Source organism: Antrostomus carolinensis, unplaced genomic scaffold, assembly GCF_000700745.2.
Source record: "Antrostomus carolinensis isolate BGI_N321 unplaced genomic scaffold, ASM70074v2 scaffold28623, whole genome shotgun sequence".
Taxonomy (NCBI): Eukaryota; Metazoa; Chordata; class Aves; order Caprimulgiformes; family Caprimulgidae; genus Antrostomus; species Antrostomus carolinensis.
Window position 1 is genome coordinate 1689 of NW_010306299.1, and position 14122 is coordinate 15810.

Sequence of the window (14122 nt, forward strand, 5' to 3'; positions counted from 1 at the left end):
CCCATCCTGAAGTCGGGGTCACACTCTCTTTGGAGGAGGCGAGAGCCGTTGCACTCCCAGGGAGAACATCTCTGCTAAGCTGCGTTTGTCCCAGCCAGGCAGTTAACAGTGACTTTAACCGGATTTGGGTTATTTGCTGCTCTAATTATTAGATCGTCTTTACTCATCCCAGCAATAGAAATGGGAGCAACTGGGCTTCAGGGGCAGAGGTGTGTGTGGGAGCCGAAGCGCTTGGGGCCATGGGACGCAGTGATTTCACTGGGTGACTTGTGGGGAAATTGCCCAGGGCTCTGCGTTCTGGCTGCGGGGGTTTGGTTGGTGTTGGGAAAAGTGTTTCTTGCAGCGTAACAGGTGTCAGGCAAACTGCTGAGGCTGCTTTGCCAGATGTGGTGGGTTTGCTGTTGGCAAAGGCACAGCGGTGCCAGGAGCAGAGCGGGGAGGTGGGACTGCTGGTGTCACATCTCTGGGGACAGCATGGGCTGGTCCCAGCTGCTCTCAGGGCACAGGGTGGCATAAATGTGCTGGATGAGACTGTCACCCTTCCGTGTTTAGCTGCCGAGTCACAACGCAAGACGAGGGCTCGCCGGCCCCATTTCCCAAGCTGGGAGCAGGGAGGGGGTTCGTGCAGCCTGACTGGAGCCATCGTCTGCGCTGGGGAGTGTCTTTCAGCTCCTCCACATCCCCAGCGGGTGATTCAGGGCTGCTGCATTAGTCACCTGCACTAAATTTGCCCTGAGGAACCTCTTCCTGCCTGTACAGCAGGACAGCGTCAGGGGTTAGGTGCTGTCTGTTCCCTCTGGTGAGACACTGGGTTCAGGGACGTGACTAAGGTCTCCAGGGATGATGGTGTTGGAGCCTGGGTGCAGTGCCCATGAGTTGAAGACTTGCTTGGCAAGGGTGATTCTTGCCTCACTCCTCAGAGATGCTCCCAGCACAGCCCCTAGAGAGGTGCAGGGAGAGGGATTTTGCCATGGCTGGATCCATCAGGAGGAGGAGAGGACAGCTCCTTCCTGTCTGTCCCATCTGCCTGTGAGTTTCCCTCCTCCAAGACCAAAGCAGTGGTGATGGCTGGCCTGGTGGGAGGAGTAGAGCTGTCCCTGCCTGGGGAAATGCAGCATTTCTCTGAGGTTCCCCTACACTTGTTCCTGCCCAGGGTTACTCCTCCAGCCTGGTGTTTCTGGGTTCCCAGCAGCACCAGGCTGATGGGTGACGGGGCCACGTTGCTCAGTCACCGCAGCGTTGCAGGATGGCATTGGGCAGGGGCTGGACCAGAGCTGCCAGCCTCCCTGCCTGACCTCCAGCACCCCTGGCAGGGCTGTATGTCCCACCGGTGCCCTGCTGCAGCTCACCTGGGCTGGCCCCTGAACCAGATTCCTTAATCCTTTGTCCAGTCCTGACCCCACCAGCAATCCTGAGAGATGCCTGTGGAGCTGGCAGGAGCTCCCCACCTCCGGACAGCCTTTCCCTGGGATGTGGGCAGCCCCAGAGCAGGGCAGCCCTGGGAGAAGCATTGGTGTCTGCTCCCATCTAAGCAGAGACCCTGTGGTTTGGCATCCACAGGGAGCAGGGACGTGTGTGTGTGTGCACGTGTGTTTGGTGCTTTGGAAAACCAAGGATCCCAGGGCTGCAGGAGGCAGGTGGGATCCCTCCAGAGATGGGCAGGGACCTGGCCAAGGTGTGGTTGGGTGGAGGGGACCCACTGACCCGGGCATTTGCCATGGGCAGATGACACCGGTCACTAGGAGCTGATGCAGAAGCTCGAGTTGATGGCTCTGGGGCATGAGGGGCTGAGGCCAGCGGTTTGGGGCGCTGCAGTGCAGCCCTGCGGAGCCGGGGACCGCAGGGCTCAGGGGAGCTGTGGAGGTGCCAAGGGAAACAAGCGTGGACCCCGTGGGACAGCCATGAGCAGCCTGTTGAACGCAGGGAGCAGGCAGGGCCGGGAGCTAACGGAGCAGATAATGAGCGGAGATGCCGGGGCTGGCCCTGGGAGCGCTGGGAATCACACCGAGCCAGCCTTCCCCATCAGACCTGCCAGCAGCGATGCCGTGAGGATCTGCAGGGCTGTGCTCAGCGCCCTTTGCTGTACCAGGGCATTTGGGAGAGGGACTCGTCACTGCCCTGTGCCTCCTCTGTCCCACCTCTGCAGGGATGTCCTGGGACCGGAGCCCAGGCTGTACAGAGCAGGACTCTTCCCACAGTGGGTTTGTCCTCAGCTGAGCTGCTGAGGAGGGAAAATGAGGCAGGAGAGGTGGGGAAACGCGCGTTTGGTGCAAACCCTGCAGAAGGGTGGCCGGGTGCTGTTGGACCAGCACCAGCATCTGCTGGGAGCTGAGAGAACCACCAGAGGTTTGGGGATGGGAAGGGGGGGATTTGCTCCTACCACCCTGGGACATCCAGCTCTCACCTCATCTTTGTTTCCTCTGGCTAGTGCCTGGTGACAGCAGCAGTGCTCTGTCCCCTGGGGTCCCCAGCCACCAGGGATGCTTCCCACCCAGTCGGGCGGCACAGTGCCAGGGGAAGTTGGTTCACAAGAAAAATAAGCAAATGCCAGCTAGGTGGCAATGTGCCACCTACAAGGAGCTGGGTCTCTCCTCCCATCTCCCCCAGTTCCACACCAGTCACTGCCCCTCAAGTGGCTGCGTTTTCTCCACCACAGCACCAGTGTGAATTTCATAGAATCATAGAATGGTTTGGATTGGAAGGGACCTTAAAGCTCATCCAGTTCCAATCCCCCTGCCATCAGCAGGGACACCTTCCACTAGACCAGGTTGCTCAAAGCCTCATCCAGCCTGGCCTTGAACACTTCCAGGGAGGAGCAGCCACAACTTCCTTGGGCAACCTGTTCCAGTGTCTGACCACCCTCACAGTGAAAAATTTGTACCTGGCAGATTTTTAAAGGTCTCTGAAATCTCTGTGCAAGGAGCAGGGAGGTAGAAACACGGCCCCTCTGAGGGAGCACTGCTGTGGCCGCTGTCACCGTGGGACAGCGCCGGAGGGAGCAGCCAACCCTCTGTAATGTGCAAGCGAGTTTCTAGCCCTTGGAGAAATGCTCCTTTCCCCTGAGATGCTGTTTGGCTTCGGAGCGAGGCTGTGGCCGGTGCTGGAATTTCTTTCCTCCTCTGTATGTGCTTTGGCTCTGGGTTTTCAGATGGGGACTTCTCCGAGAGCTGGGACTTGCAGCACGAGCTGGCGTTTCTGGAAGAGCTGCCCCGTACTGTCCCTGCCAGAGCTCCAGGGCTGTTTGTATCTGTACAAACCCAGCCGATTTTATAGCGTCCTCAGCTTTATTCATGGGAGGAGCAGGCTCACGAGCTCCCAAGCTGCAGCAGCATAAAAACAACTTCTCCAAACTACAGCTGAGAGGCCTGTCCTGGTGCGCGGCTGCTCGTGACGCCTGCTGCAAGCAACGCCACAGAAGTTATTTAGGAAGACTCTTATTTTGAGCAAAGGCGATAATGAGGCAGGCAAAGCCGTCACGCAGATATTAATTACTGGCTGCTTAAAGATGTAAAGAAGAATGAAGGTCTTGAGTGGTGCTGGGTTTGCAAGTCACCTGGCAATGCTTTTGGCCAGACGGGAGGCAGCAGGAAAGACGACGAGGGGAAATGTGCATTGAAATGATGAGGATATTTACTTCTGAATTGCAGCTCTTTAGCATATGCTGCTACTGCTATTTATAACCTTTGGATCGTCTTTTCAATCCAGATAAGGCCAAAAGAAGTATTTGGAAAAGACATATCAGGAAACGAAACAAACCACTGCTGATTTCGGAGCCTGGTGTTACCAACTGCACCATGACCCAAGCCACCTATGCCAAATAAATGTGTGTAGGTACTGGGCAGCATCAGACCCAGGGTTTGAGGGCACTGGGGAGCTGGTAGGGAAACAGGGGGTGGTAACTGAGGTGACTTTGGATTAGCTCCTGTCTGTTTCCCACAGGATACGTGGGTATCAGGAAGGTGCTGACGTGGGGTGAGCTCTCACCCTTTCCTGCTGGCCACCCTATCAGTGGTCAAGGTAGAGGCTGCGCATCGGGTGTTCCTGATCCTCTGAGGAGCTGAGGAGCCTTCAGCCCTTGGAGTTGCTCGTTCCCAGGGGGTGGCCATGGCCAGGGACACCCTGAAATGCTGGACATAAATGCAGACACCTGGTGAGGCCAGCTCACAAGGGCAAGCAGAGTCTGTCCGGGCATCCCTCCTCCAACAGCGGTGGAGGGAGCATATGGGTTGTGGCCTCCAGCATCTCTGCTAATGAAGGAGCTGCGCTGCTGCTGGTTAACGAGGGGCCCTCCTGCCTGGCTCCCTCCTCCCCAGCAGCCTGCCCAGCCCTTCACCTTCCCCTGGTCCTGGTATGCAGGAGGAGAGGTGATACCTGGCTGGAGGAGGGAGGCTCCCTGCCCTATGGCATCTCTGCTGCCCTCATCCCTTCACTGACACCCCTTGCTCCAACGCGCTCGAGCCCAAGGGGTTCCCGGATCTTTCATCTTTGTATTTAACGCTGAAGGCAATTTTGGGGGGTTGTTAATTGCAATACTGTATTTCATTAAAGGAAGAGAGAGGGAGAGATTTGAAGGCCATCTCTAAATTGAAATTGCTGAAAGTCTAATTGCTGCTGACATCAGGGACCATTTAGTGCTGTAAAACATAATTGCATCTCTGAACTGTTCTGAGCAGATAAATGTTCCTCTGAACACTCCTCCTGGAGAAGACAGAAGAGCTGATGAGCATCCATCAACCAGCCTCACAAAGAAGCAGCTCCCTGCTCCAGAGCTTGCCAGGGGCTGGCACTGTGGCTCCAAAATGAAGAAATATTAATTGCCATAGATTTTAAGTGAAAAACCCATGATGAGGCAGGGAGCAGTTGCAAGAAAGAAAAGTTACACTTGTTCCTTACTCCTGGTCCTGTTGAGTTCAACCACATCCATGGAGCTCCCGAGGAAGGAAGGTCTCCTGCCTGTGTGTTGGATCCAGTCTCTGATGGGTTTTTGGGAGTGTCCTGCCCTGCCTGCAGCAATGAACCAGAGTCCCGTGGTGCTTCCAGCTGGCACCTTGTGGTCCAGGTACTGATGGGAATGTCTGTGTCCCAGCACAGTGTGCTTCTCCTGGGACATGTCCCAAAAACCTCCACAAGACACCTTTTTCATGGAGTAGGTCATGGGGATGCTGACTTTCAGAAGTGTCCCATTACCACCTGCCTTTGCCACCTCCCTGGCTGATGCTGTAACCCAACAAGTGATGCTTGTGGGTGTAGGTTCCTGCCAAAGGTCAGTGCTGCCATCAGACCTGGGGGCATGCAGCACCTCGACTCAGCATCTTGCAGGATGGCAGAGGAGTCACAAGCAGCAGCCCAGGCGGGTCTGTGCGCGGATCAGGAGTGCTGTGGCTGCGGGGCAAGCTTGGCCTCGGCTGTGGGAGGCTGCTGGGACTGACGATGCTGTTTTCCAGGAATAACCCTGAGGGTTTTCAGGGGCTGACTCTCATGTGGCACAGGGAGTCAATCTTTGAGCTGCCCCAGTGCTTGCTGCCTGTGCTGCCCCATTGTGCGCTGCTGGACCTGGACAAGGGGAGGTAGGAGCACACACAGGCACCCCCCCAAAGCGATCTCCAGCAGCCCTGCTTGGAAATGGCAAGAACTAATTTCTGTTCCTCCTGAGGAGTCATTTACCGACATTTTACATGGGGCTGTAAGTGCACAGAATTACTTGCTGCCTTTCAGGACCTTTAAAATTATCTCCATTGCAGAAGAAAATTAAAGCAATGGAAGAATAGGGGCCTATCTTTTATAGTGCATTAAAAAATACCCAGTCTGAAGGTTACTGAACCTGTGCTTTCTGTAAGGGAAAGCTAATCCAGACAATCCCCAGCAGTCTTTTTACTGCTCCACTCTGATCTCCCTGGCACAAAATCCATGAGCAGATTATCTTGGGAGCAGCAATGCTGATAAGCAGAGGGACTTAAGGCTTTTAGACTTCTTTTTAATTAGTTCTATAGTGGGGGTTTTTGTGCACACCTCAATTTCTCCCAGCATAGAGCCTTGCTGGGCTTTCTGATGGCAGTCGTGCTAGGAAAGCTTCCCTGACTTTGGAAGGTGAGGAGCCCACTCAATCATTGGTTCCCTTTTCTGAGGGCTGTGCTGAAGCACGTGGGTCTGTGCTGCAAGTGCTGGTGCCTCTTCCATGTCCTGAGCATCTCTTGGACTGAGAAACTCTTCTCCTTGAGGTGTCCCAGGCCACCAAGGGGACGAATCTGCCACCCTGCTTTGGCCAGGCGAGGGCACACAGCCTGCAAGGACAGGGGCTGGGTAGGGGAGCCGAGCACAGATTTATCACCACGTTTTGCCTTTCATCCCGCAGGTATAAATAGAAGCTACTTCAGCCTCCCCATCACCCTGGGTGCTGATGGGAAATGTCAGCAATAAACAATTTCTGCCGACTCCACCAACAAGGGCGGTAGCGGCGCTGTGCCAGGACGCCGCGCTGCCCGCCGGCTCCAGGCGCGCTCGGCCTATCCCACGGCTCAGCCCGGAGACGCATCTGCTGGTTATGTTGGCCTCTAATAATCTTGTGGCCCACTGAATTAATCAAAATGCCCAAAGGTCAGTGGGAAAAGAGGCCACATTCCTGTGCAAGTCAGATTTATTTTCCTTTTTAGAGCCTGTGTTAAATGCCACATCCTGGCTGGTACCTTTCTATCAATCTCTCCCAATTCATGGAGAGGAAGAAGGGTCAGAACCTGCTAATGAGTTCAGCTCTCCTAATGGTTATTTTATCATTGGAGCAGAATAATCGTAATAATAATGATACATCCTGCCTGCTGGCTGGAGAGCACAAAGCTGCCTTTGTAATGCCTGACAAAGACATTTATTTATATTTTTTTATTTGCAGCCTGATTAGAGGGCAGCGTTCAGAATAGACCAGTCGAGTTAAATACATCTAGTAACAGCGCTTTGAATCTAATTGCTGCCCTTTTCTTTTTTAGGCTCTCACTCCCCTAATTAAGAACACAATCCAGTTGCATCTCGGCTGCGAGGTCAGGCGGGAGGGGAGAGCAGTCACAGAAGGGCGATGCGGCTGCTTGTGAAGGGCCCTGTTTGGAGCATGCTGCTCAACCCGGGGGCTTTTGAGCCCAATCCTGGCCAGAGACAGCCCATCTCCCACAGCCAGGGCTGGACCTGCTCCAGCTTTGCAGGAAGGGTGAGAGCGGTGAGAACCGCCCCGATGTTTTGGTGTTGGTTTGGCTGGCCGCTCGCTCGGTGTGCTCCCTCTTCCAGGAGCACAGGGCTGGCTCTCCTGCTGGGATGTGGTCTTGTGGGGGTTCACACGGAGGTGTCGTGGGCTGCAGGGTGGCTTCCACCCCTGGATCCAGGTGGAGGTCTCCTGCTATTTCCTCAGGTCCCTGAGCAACCTTGGGGTCAGTCTGCCTTGGAGCAGCCAGCTGTGCTGGGTCCATCACCCAGCAGCATGTCCCCAGGTGGTGGCAGAGACCACGGGGCTGTGACAGCGCTGCAGGTGCTCTGCTCCTGCAGGAGATGTGTCCTCAGCACCCACCACCCTGCTGGGTCCTGGCTCTTACAGCAGCACTCACCCTCAGCTCCGTAGTGGCACCTTAGCTGATAAACCAAGTTTGCCTGATCCCTTTTGTCATCTCCATACAGCCACAGTTTTTAAGCAATTAGCACAACATGTTCTGTTGATGTTTCCACATCCCTCTGCAGAAGGCAGACCCTTCCTTGGGAATCGAGACTCACCATCAATGAAAAAAGTCCTTGTGTAGAGGAAAACCCTTCCATGGCTGGAGGAGAGTGGGGATGGAGCCCCACATCCCAGTCTGTGCCCTCCCATGTCCTGGCAGCTCAGAGGTGAACAGGAGCTGCTCAAGGTTTGCCCACAGGCCAGCAGCACTGGGGTGCAGGACCTTAGTCCCCATCTGCACAGCAAGTGTCTGCTGCCTTGTTCCAGCTCTTTTAGGTTTTGTTGGGATTACCGGAGCGGGGCTCCCTGCTGCCCTCACCCCTGGGGCAGGTTACGGTGCTCAGGGGCTAGAAGGCTTTGTCAGTATTTCCTGACCAAAGTCTGTTTTCATGCCGAGCTTTTAATTTGCTTTATAAATTGCCAGATCCAGCAGGCTGAGCCACGGGCCCCCTTCTGTGATAAAAATAAAATAACAGCTTGATGTGGGGAGGGCCGAGCGATGGGGCTGGCAGGAAGCGGCTGATTAAAGGGCAGGTGGAAATGATGAGGCTCCGAAACCGGAGGCTTCATCTTCCGCTCTCAAACAAAACCACAGATTTGTTGAGTTTTGCTGACTTGGCTTTTGCCCGTGTGCTGTGGAACATCCCCCTACACCCGCCCTGGCACGATGGGCTGCGCAGCCGTGAGGTCCCCGTCACCGAGTACACTCAGAGCTGCTACTCTTTCCTCCTCCTTGCACGATGTGGGGTGAGATGGGCCGGTAATTACTTTGGAAATGCCCTTTTGGGCCAAACCCAGAGATGATGCACAAGGTGTTGCAGGTTTGGCTTCACCCTTTATCAATTCCATCTTCCCTGAGCCCTGGCAGGTAAACCCCACTGATTTATCACTTACCTAAACCGATAGCTAATGTGCCATGAAATTACTCCAGAGCAAGGGGGGGTAAATTATTCTGGCAGAAATCTCTCTGAATATTTACTCTGCTTTGAAGGCAAAATATTTGCTCCGGAGCAATGATTTTTATTTGCTAGCAGGCAAACCTGTAGCTCACTTGCATTGAGCCTGGCAGATCGCTGTGAAATTGCAGCAGGAAGGTTTCAGTCCCCTGAAAAATCTGCCACCTCCCGAGGCACCTTGCTGCAGAGGCTATTGATGCTGGGAAAAAAGCACCTTATTTCCTGCTATAAAGTTTGTCTAACTTACCTCCCCAGGCAGCAAACCTTGCTTTGATATTAAGCAAAATTGTTCTGGTTTTTATTTTGGAATTTTTTTTTTCCCTGCTCTGAACCTACGTGTGTGGCAGGAAGGTGCAGTTACCTTGGAAACAGCGGTGGGATGCTGTGTGGTGGCAGGGCAGTGCTTGGGCAGATCCCTTTTGGGAAGGTGGGCATGGAAAAGCGTGGGTTGAGGGGTCCAGAGCAGCCCTGGAAGTTCAAGACTGGTGGCTGGTAAAGCTGTACTGGGGGAGATGCTGCTCCACATCCAGCCTTTGGTGTGCAAATAAGTCCTGGAGCCTTGGAGAAGGTTAAATCGTGTTTTTGGAAAGCGTGTCTTTTTAAGGCATTTGCTTTGCTTTGGATTAGTGGATTTACTCAGATCATCCAAAGGGAAATGGCTTTAAACTGGAAGAGGGAGGTTTGGATTAGATATTAGGAAGAAATTCTTTGGTGTGAGGGTGGTGAGACACTGGCCCAGGTTGCCCAGAGAAGCTGTGGCTGCTCCTCCCTGGAAGTGTTCAAGGCCCCGTTGGATGAGGCTTTGAGCAACCTGGTCTAGTGGAAGGTGTCCCTGCTGATGGCAGGGGGGTTGGAACTGGATGAGCTTTAAGGTCCCTTCAAACCCAAACCATTCTATGATTCTTTGATTTTATGAAAGAATTTCTCATATCAAATGTACTTTTGCTGCTGAGGCTCTTCTGGTTTCTTCTGGTCTCCTGCCCCTTCCCTGTGGTCCCATCCCAGGAACTGCCCCGTTGCTGCCATTCCTGGGTTGCAGATGCCGTAAGGGAACGCTGCTCTGATTAAAGGCTGTTGGTGTTTTTAATTTTAACCATAAAAGTATTTCCATCCTCCCTGGGTTTCATTTACAGTTTGCAGCCAAATTGGAGCTGGGAAGTGATCCCGTTGGTAGCTCATTTGTTTGAAGGTGTCAGTGCACCAACACGCACTTGGGGAACGCCAGTGGCACTGGACAGGGGAGATATGCCAACAGCGGGTCTCGACTGTGTCCCAGACATGCCTGGATCTTCCAGGAGAAGAGTTTTCAGCTCCTGGGGGACGGGAAGCTGCTGACTGTGGTGGGGCTGCTGATAGATGGGGGTGACTGGTGTGAAAGCCCATGGGTCAAAGCCTCTGCAGCCGTTCATCCCTCTCGCTCCTCTCCCAGGGCTGTGCCAGCCCCACCGGCCAAGCATGGGGATGGCCACCAGCCTCCCAGCATGAAACTGTGTTTCATAACAGGGCTCACAGGAGGATGCTTTATGTTTTATAATGTCTGCAACCATTTCTCTGGCATCTTCAACCACTCCTTTTGTACTTTGAGGGGGAAGAGCCAGTGTTTACTGGGCCTCGCAGGTTAATAACATCTTTTCTCCTTTGCAGCCACGCTGGGGACGTTGGATTTCAGCTTGCTCTACGATCAAGAAAACAACGCTCTGCACTGCACGATCAATAAAGCCAAGGTATGTCTCAGCGCCGGGCATGTGAACAGCAAGGACCACATATGCCTGGAGCTGACCACATTTGTCCTGTGTCACAGGCCACCAGAGCCCTAGCAAAACCACGAGGCCACCCAGGTGTTGTGGCAGGGATGGCCAGGTGTCCCCCCCATCCCCACGTTGTGCCGGGGCTCTGGTGTCCCCAACTGCAGCCATCCCTTTGCCAACTCCACTTTCATCCCCACACCCAGTGCTTCTGCCCTCTCCTTCTCCTCCCTCCCTGCCTTTCAGGGCGTTTCCAGCGGGACAGAGATGGCTGCTCATCCCTGTGACGAGATGGTTGCAGCTATTGATGCTTTTTAGAAAAGCACCCAACTCGCTGTTGTTAATTACGTGATGCTGTGACCGGCTGTCAGTTTATAAATGGCTCTTTTAAATGCTGCTAATCATTGCCACAAAGTGCTCTGCCTCAGCGCCTTTGCAGTCTGCGTGATTGAAGCAATTAGGGTTTTTTTTTCACATTTTGGAGCAGAAACAGATAATTGAGATCCTAATTCTGCTTCCAGACCTGTGAAAGGTGCTTCTGACCTCTGGTCCGTTCCTCTCTGCTTCACCTGCCACAAGGACCAGAGCAGTGAAGGCTCCAGGTCAACACAGTGAGTGGCTTGGTAGAAGAAAATCTAAGTCCCTGTAGATCTTGGGAAGGGGTGGAGGGTTTTTACAGAAGATAGGAGAAACTGCAGGAGAATGGGGTGTGAGCTGAGACCCCAGAGGATCAGCCCACACTGTTTGCCTTCATGGGATGCTTCTTTCCCATCTAACTGGCTCATTTGCAGCCCCCAGCCCAGAACCCCCTGCACTGGGTGCTGTACTGGGTGCTGCGAATGCACATCCCCACCCCAGGGTTCTCCCTATCTGGAATAAGACCTCAAGCACAAAAGCTTGGCTTTGGGGATGAACATGGAGGCATCTGCCCCAGCAGACCTGGAGCTGCTCCTGGCCATGGGGCAAGCACAGCACCCACAGCTCCCTGTGAGGGCTGCCAGGGCAGGGATGAGGCTGCCGGTGGGTTTCACCTCCTTCCCCACCACCCCCATGCCTGTTTCCCATGAATTTTCCAGCAGCTGTTGGGTCAGGCTTCCCTTGGTGCGCTCGGGAGCGGTGCCAAGGAGGAGATTTCTAGTTGGGTTTGCAGTGGGTGGAAGACAGGGAGGAAGGAGACCTGCGAGCGGCAAGTGATAGATCTAACAGCAGCAAGAGCAAAGGCAGGGCTGATGAAAGAGGCTCCTCGCCGCGCCCACTTGGTTGTATGGGAATAGCGGCTGCTGACCCCATCCTGTGGGGCTGGAGGCACCACGTGGCACCGGCATCGCCCCTGCTCAGGGGGTGGGCAGATCCCCCCCTCGCCACTCTGACATTCAAGCGTTCGAGTCCTGTTCATTTCCATTCTGCTCTCATTCTCCCATTTTTCTCTTTTATTTACATTGCCATCTGCTCGCTCTCATTTCATCTCTCGCCTGGGGAAAGCTGCCAAAACTTGACTACAAAAAGGTAAGGGCCAGGACCCCGGCTGCCGGCGGTGGGAGCCGGCGGTGGCTGCGTAGACATTAGAAGTAGCGCTGTAGAGGAGGTGATGTGGTGGTGAGGGAGCCCTGGGGCCACATGCACGAGCCCCAGCATGGTTCTGGGGTGTCTGTTGCTCTTGGGTCTGGGCTGAGGCTGACCTGGACAAGGTGTCTTGGATGTCTCAGGCCCCCAGGGAAGGTGCCCTCAGGACATGTCCCAACTCCAGCAGCTCCTGGAGCCTCAGTTGCTGCCAGGAGCTGTTAAAGCCTGGACTATTTCAGTCACGTGAGAACTGTTTTTCTTTCTCTCTTCAATAACCTCCTTAAACAACCCTCTCTCTCCCTTCTGATCCTTTTACTTCTATTTGTTTTAATCAGCAGCAGTTTTGTATCTGTTGGTGTTCCTCACGAATCCTGTTATCAGCTCCTGGGGAGTAGAAAGGGGGTTGTGGGCTTTTGGAGGCATCGGTGACAAGTTAAATCCAAACAGTTGTGCTCTGCCACCAATTTTCTGCTCTGCAGCCATCAGCTGCTGTATTGTGCAGGAGGTCGGGATAACCGCTCCGCACGGCGCAGGTTTGCCCTGCTGCCAGCTGCCACAGGAAAATCTGACGTATTTCTTGGTGTACATTCACAGCAGGGTCTCTGAGATGCTGGTTGTTTCCAGACCCTCAGCTGACCCTGTATCCCAAGTTTGGATGGAGCTGGAATAGGGAATGAAAGGACATTTGCTTTGTTGTGGGAGGTGCAGATGTGGAAGCCGGTAGCTGTAGGGCTATCCCCAGGCCGTCTGCTTACATCAGGAGCAAGGTGCTTGGTGCCTCAGTTTCCCTAATAGCACATAGACCTGCCCTGCATCAGGCACTTTGTGCCAACAGATGGATGTCTGGAAGCTGATTTTAGAAGGGAGTGAGCGCCTGGCATCTCTGCAGGCTCTAGCCAGGGAAGTGAGGGTCCTGATTCTCCTAGAGGTGAACAGATTGAGTGTGGGGCAGCTGTTGGTCCACATCTGGATTGTGAGGTGAGTCCTACATCTGCAGGGCACGGGAAGACCGTGTCACACTCAAGGAGCATCTGCCTCCAGCCTTAACTTCTTAGGACAGTCCTATGCCGTGGCTTTGCCTTCAGCAGGTGCCATCAGGACATGGTCTGGGCAGGTGGGGCAGCCGCTGCACCTCTCCCCACGCTGCCTGTGCCAGCACCAGGTTGTCAGCCCTGATACGCTCACGTGAGCCCCAGGCAACTACTGTGGCATCAGGGCTCGCTGGTGCTGCACCGTGGGGCTGGAGCAGATGCTGTCCTGGGGTATCACAGTCCCGGGGAGGTGAGGACCACCGAGCACCATCGCTCCCTGGCTGGAGCAGGACTGTGACGGTGTGTCCAGCGTTCCTTCCGCCTCTCCCTGGCTGGCAGACAGCTCAGTCCCGTGCGGGCAGGAGCGGGCAGGCTGCCAGCGGCCGCCTCGCGCTAACGGCTCTCGGTCTTGGCAGCAGCCCTGCCCGTTCCCTGCCTTTCACACTTCAGGCGCGGCTGGATTCAGGCACGTTGCAGCTCGGCTCGGATCGATGGAAGAATAAATGAGAGCAGTGTGGGAGCCCATTCCTGGGTTGCGGGAGCAGCCGTGCGGCAGGCTGGCAGGAGGGCTCTCGCCTTGCCTGAGTGCCACGCGCTCTCCTGGGGTGACGTTCATCTGTCCTGTTGTGTGTGGGAAAGAGCCGGGGTGCCCCTGGGCTGTGCTGGGCATCACCCCCTCCTATAAAATGGGATCAGAAAGGATGTGGTTGATGTGCAGGCAGCAGGGTCTGTGTCCTGGCTTGCTGTGCCGTGGCTTGGGTCAGGGTCTTGTTTTCTGCTCAGTCCTACGAAGCCCAAACTGCTGCTTGGAGTGAGATAATGACCTGCTATAGGGGGATCTATAGGCAGCACAGACTGTGTGGCTGTGTTATCCCGTAGCTCCGTTGGTCTCCTGCTTCCAGGAGGAATCACAGAATCACAGAATGTCAGGGATTGGAAGGGACCTCGAAAGATCATCTAGTCCAATCCCCCTGCCAGAGCAGGAACCTAAATGAGATCACAAGGAAGATGCCCTAGGGAGCCTCAGGGGTGCAGGCAGCTCCCTGGCCCCAGATGCTGCCCAGGTGAGTGTACCTGGGCTGCTCTCCCTGCACTGCTGGCTGCAGCCACAGCTAGAAAACACCTGGGAGTTTCCAC

The 14122-nt window shown here is 54.7% G+C and overlaps 1 protein-coding gene across 1 annotated transcript in view; it reads left to right on the top strand.

The window, feature by feature from the left end:
• LOC104522724 (double C2-like domain-containing protein beta) overlaps positions 1-14122 on the top strand; it is a 33590-nt gene that overhangs the window by 1556 nt on the left and 17912 nt on the right. Inside the window, exon 2 of the mRNA XM_010165094.1 lies at positions 10291-10370. Coding sequence (XP_010163396.1) covers positions 10291-10370 — 80 coding nt within the window. The remainder of the gene's footprint in view (positions 1-10290; positions 10371-14122) is intronic.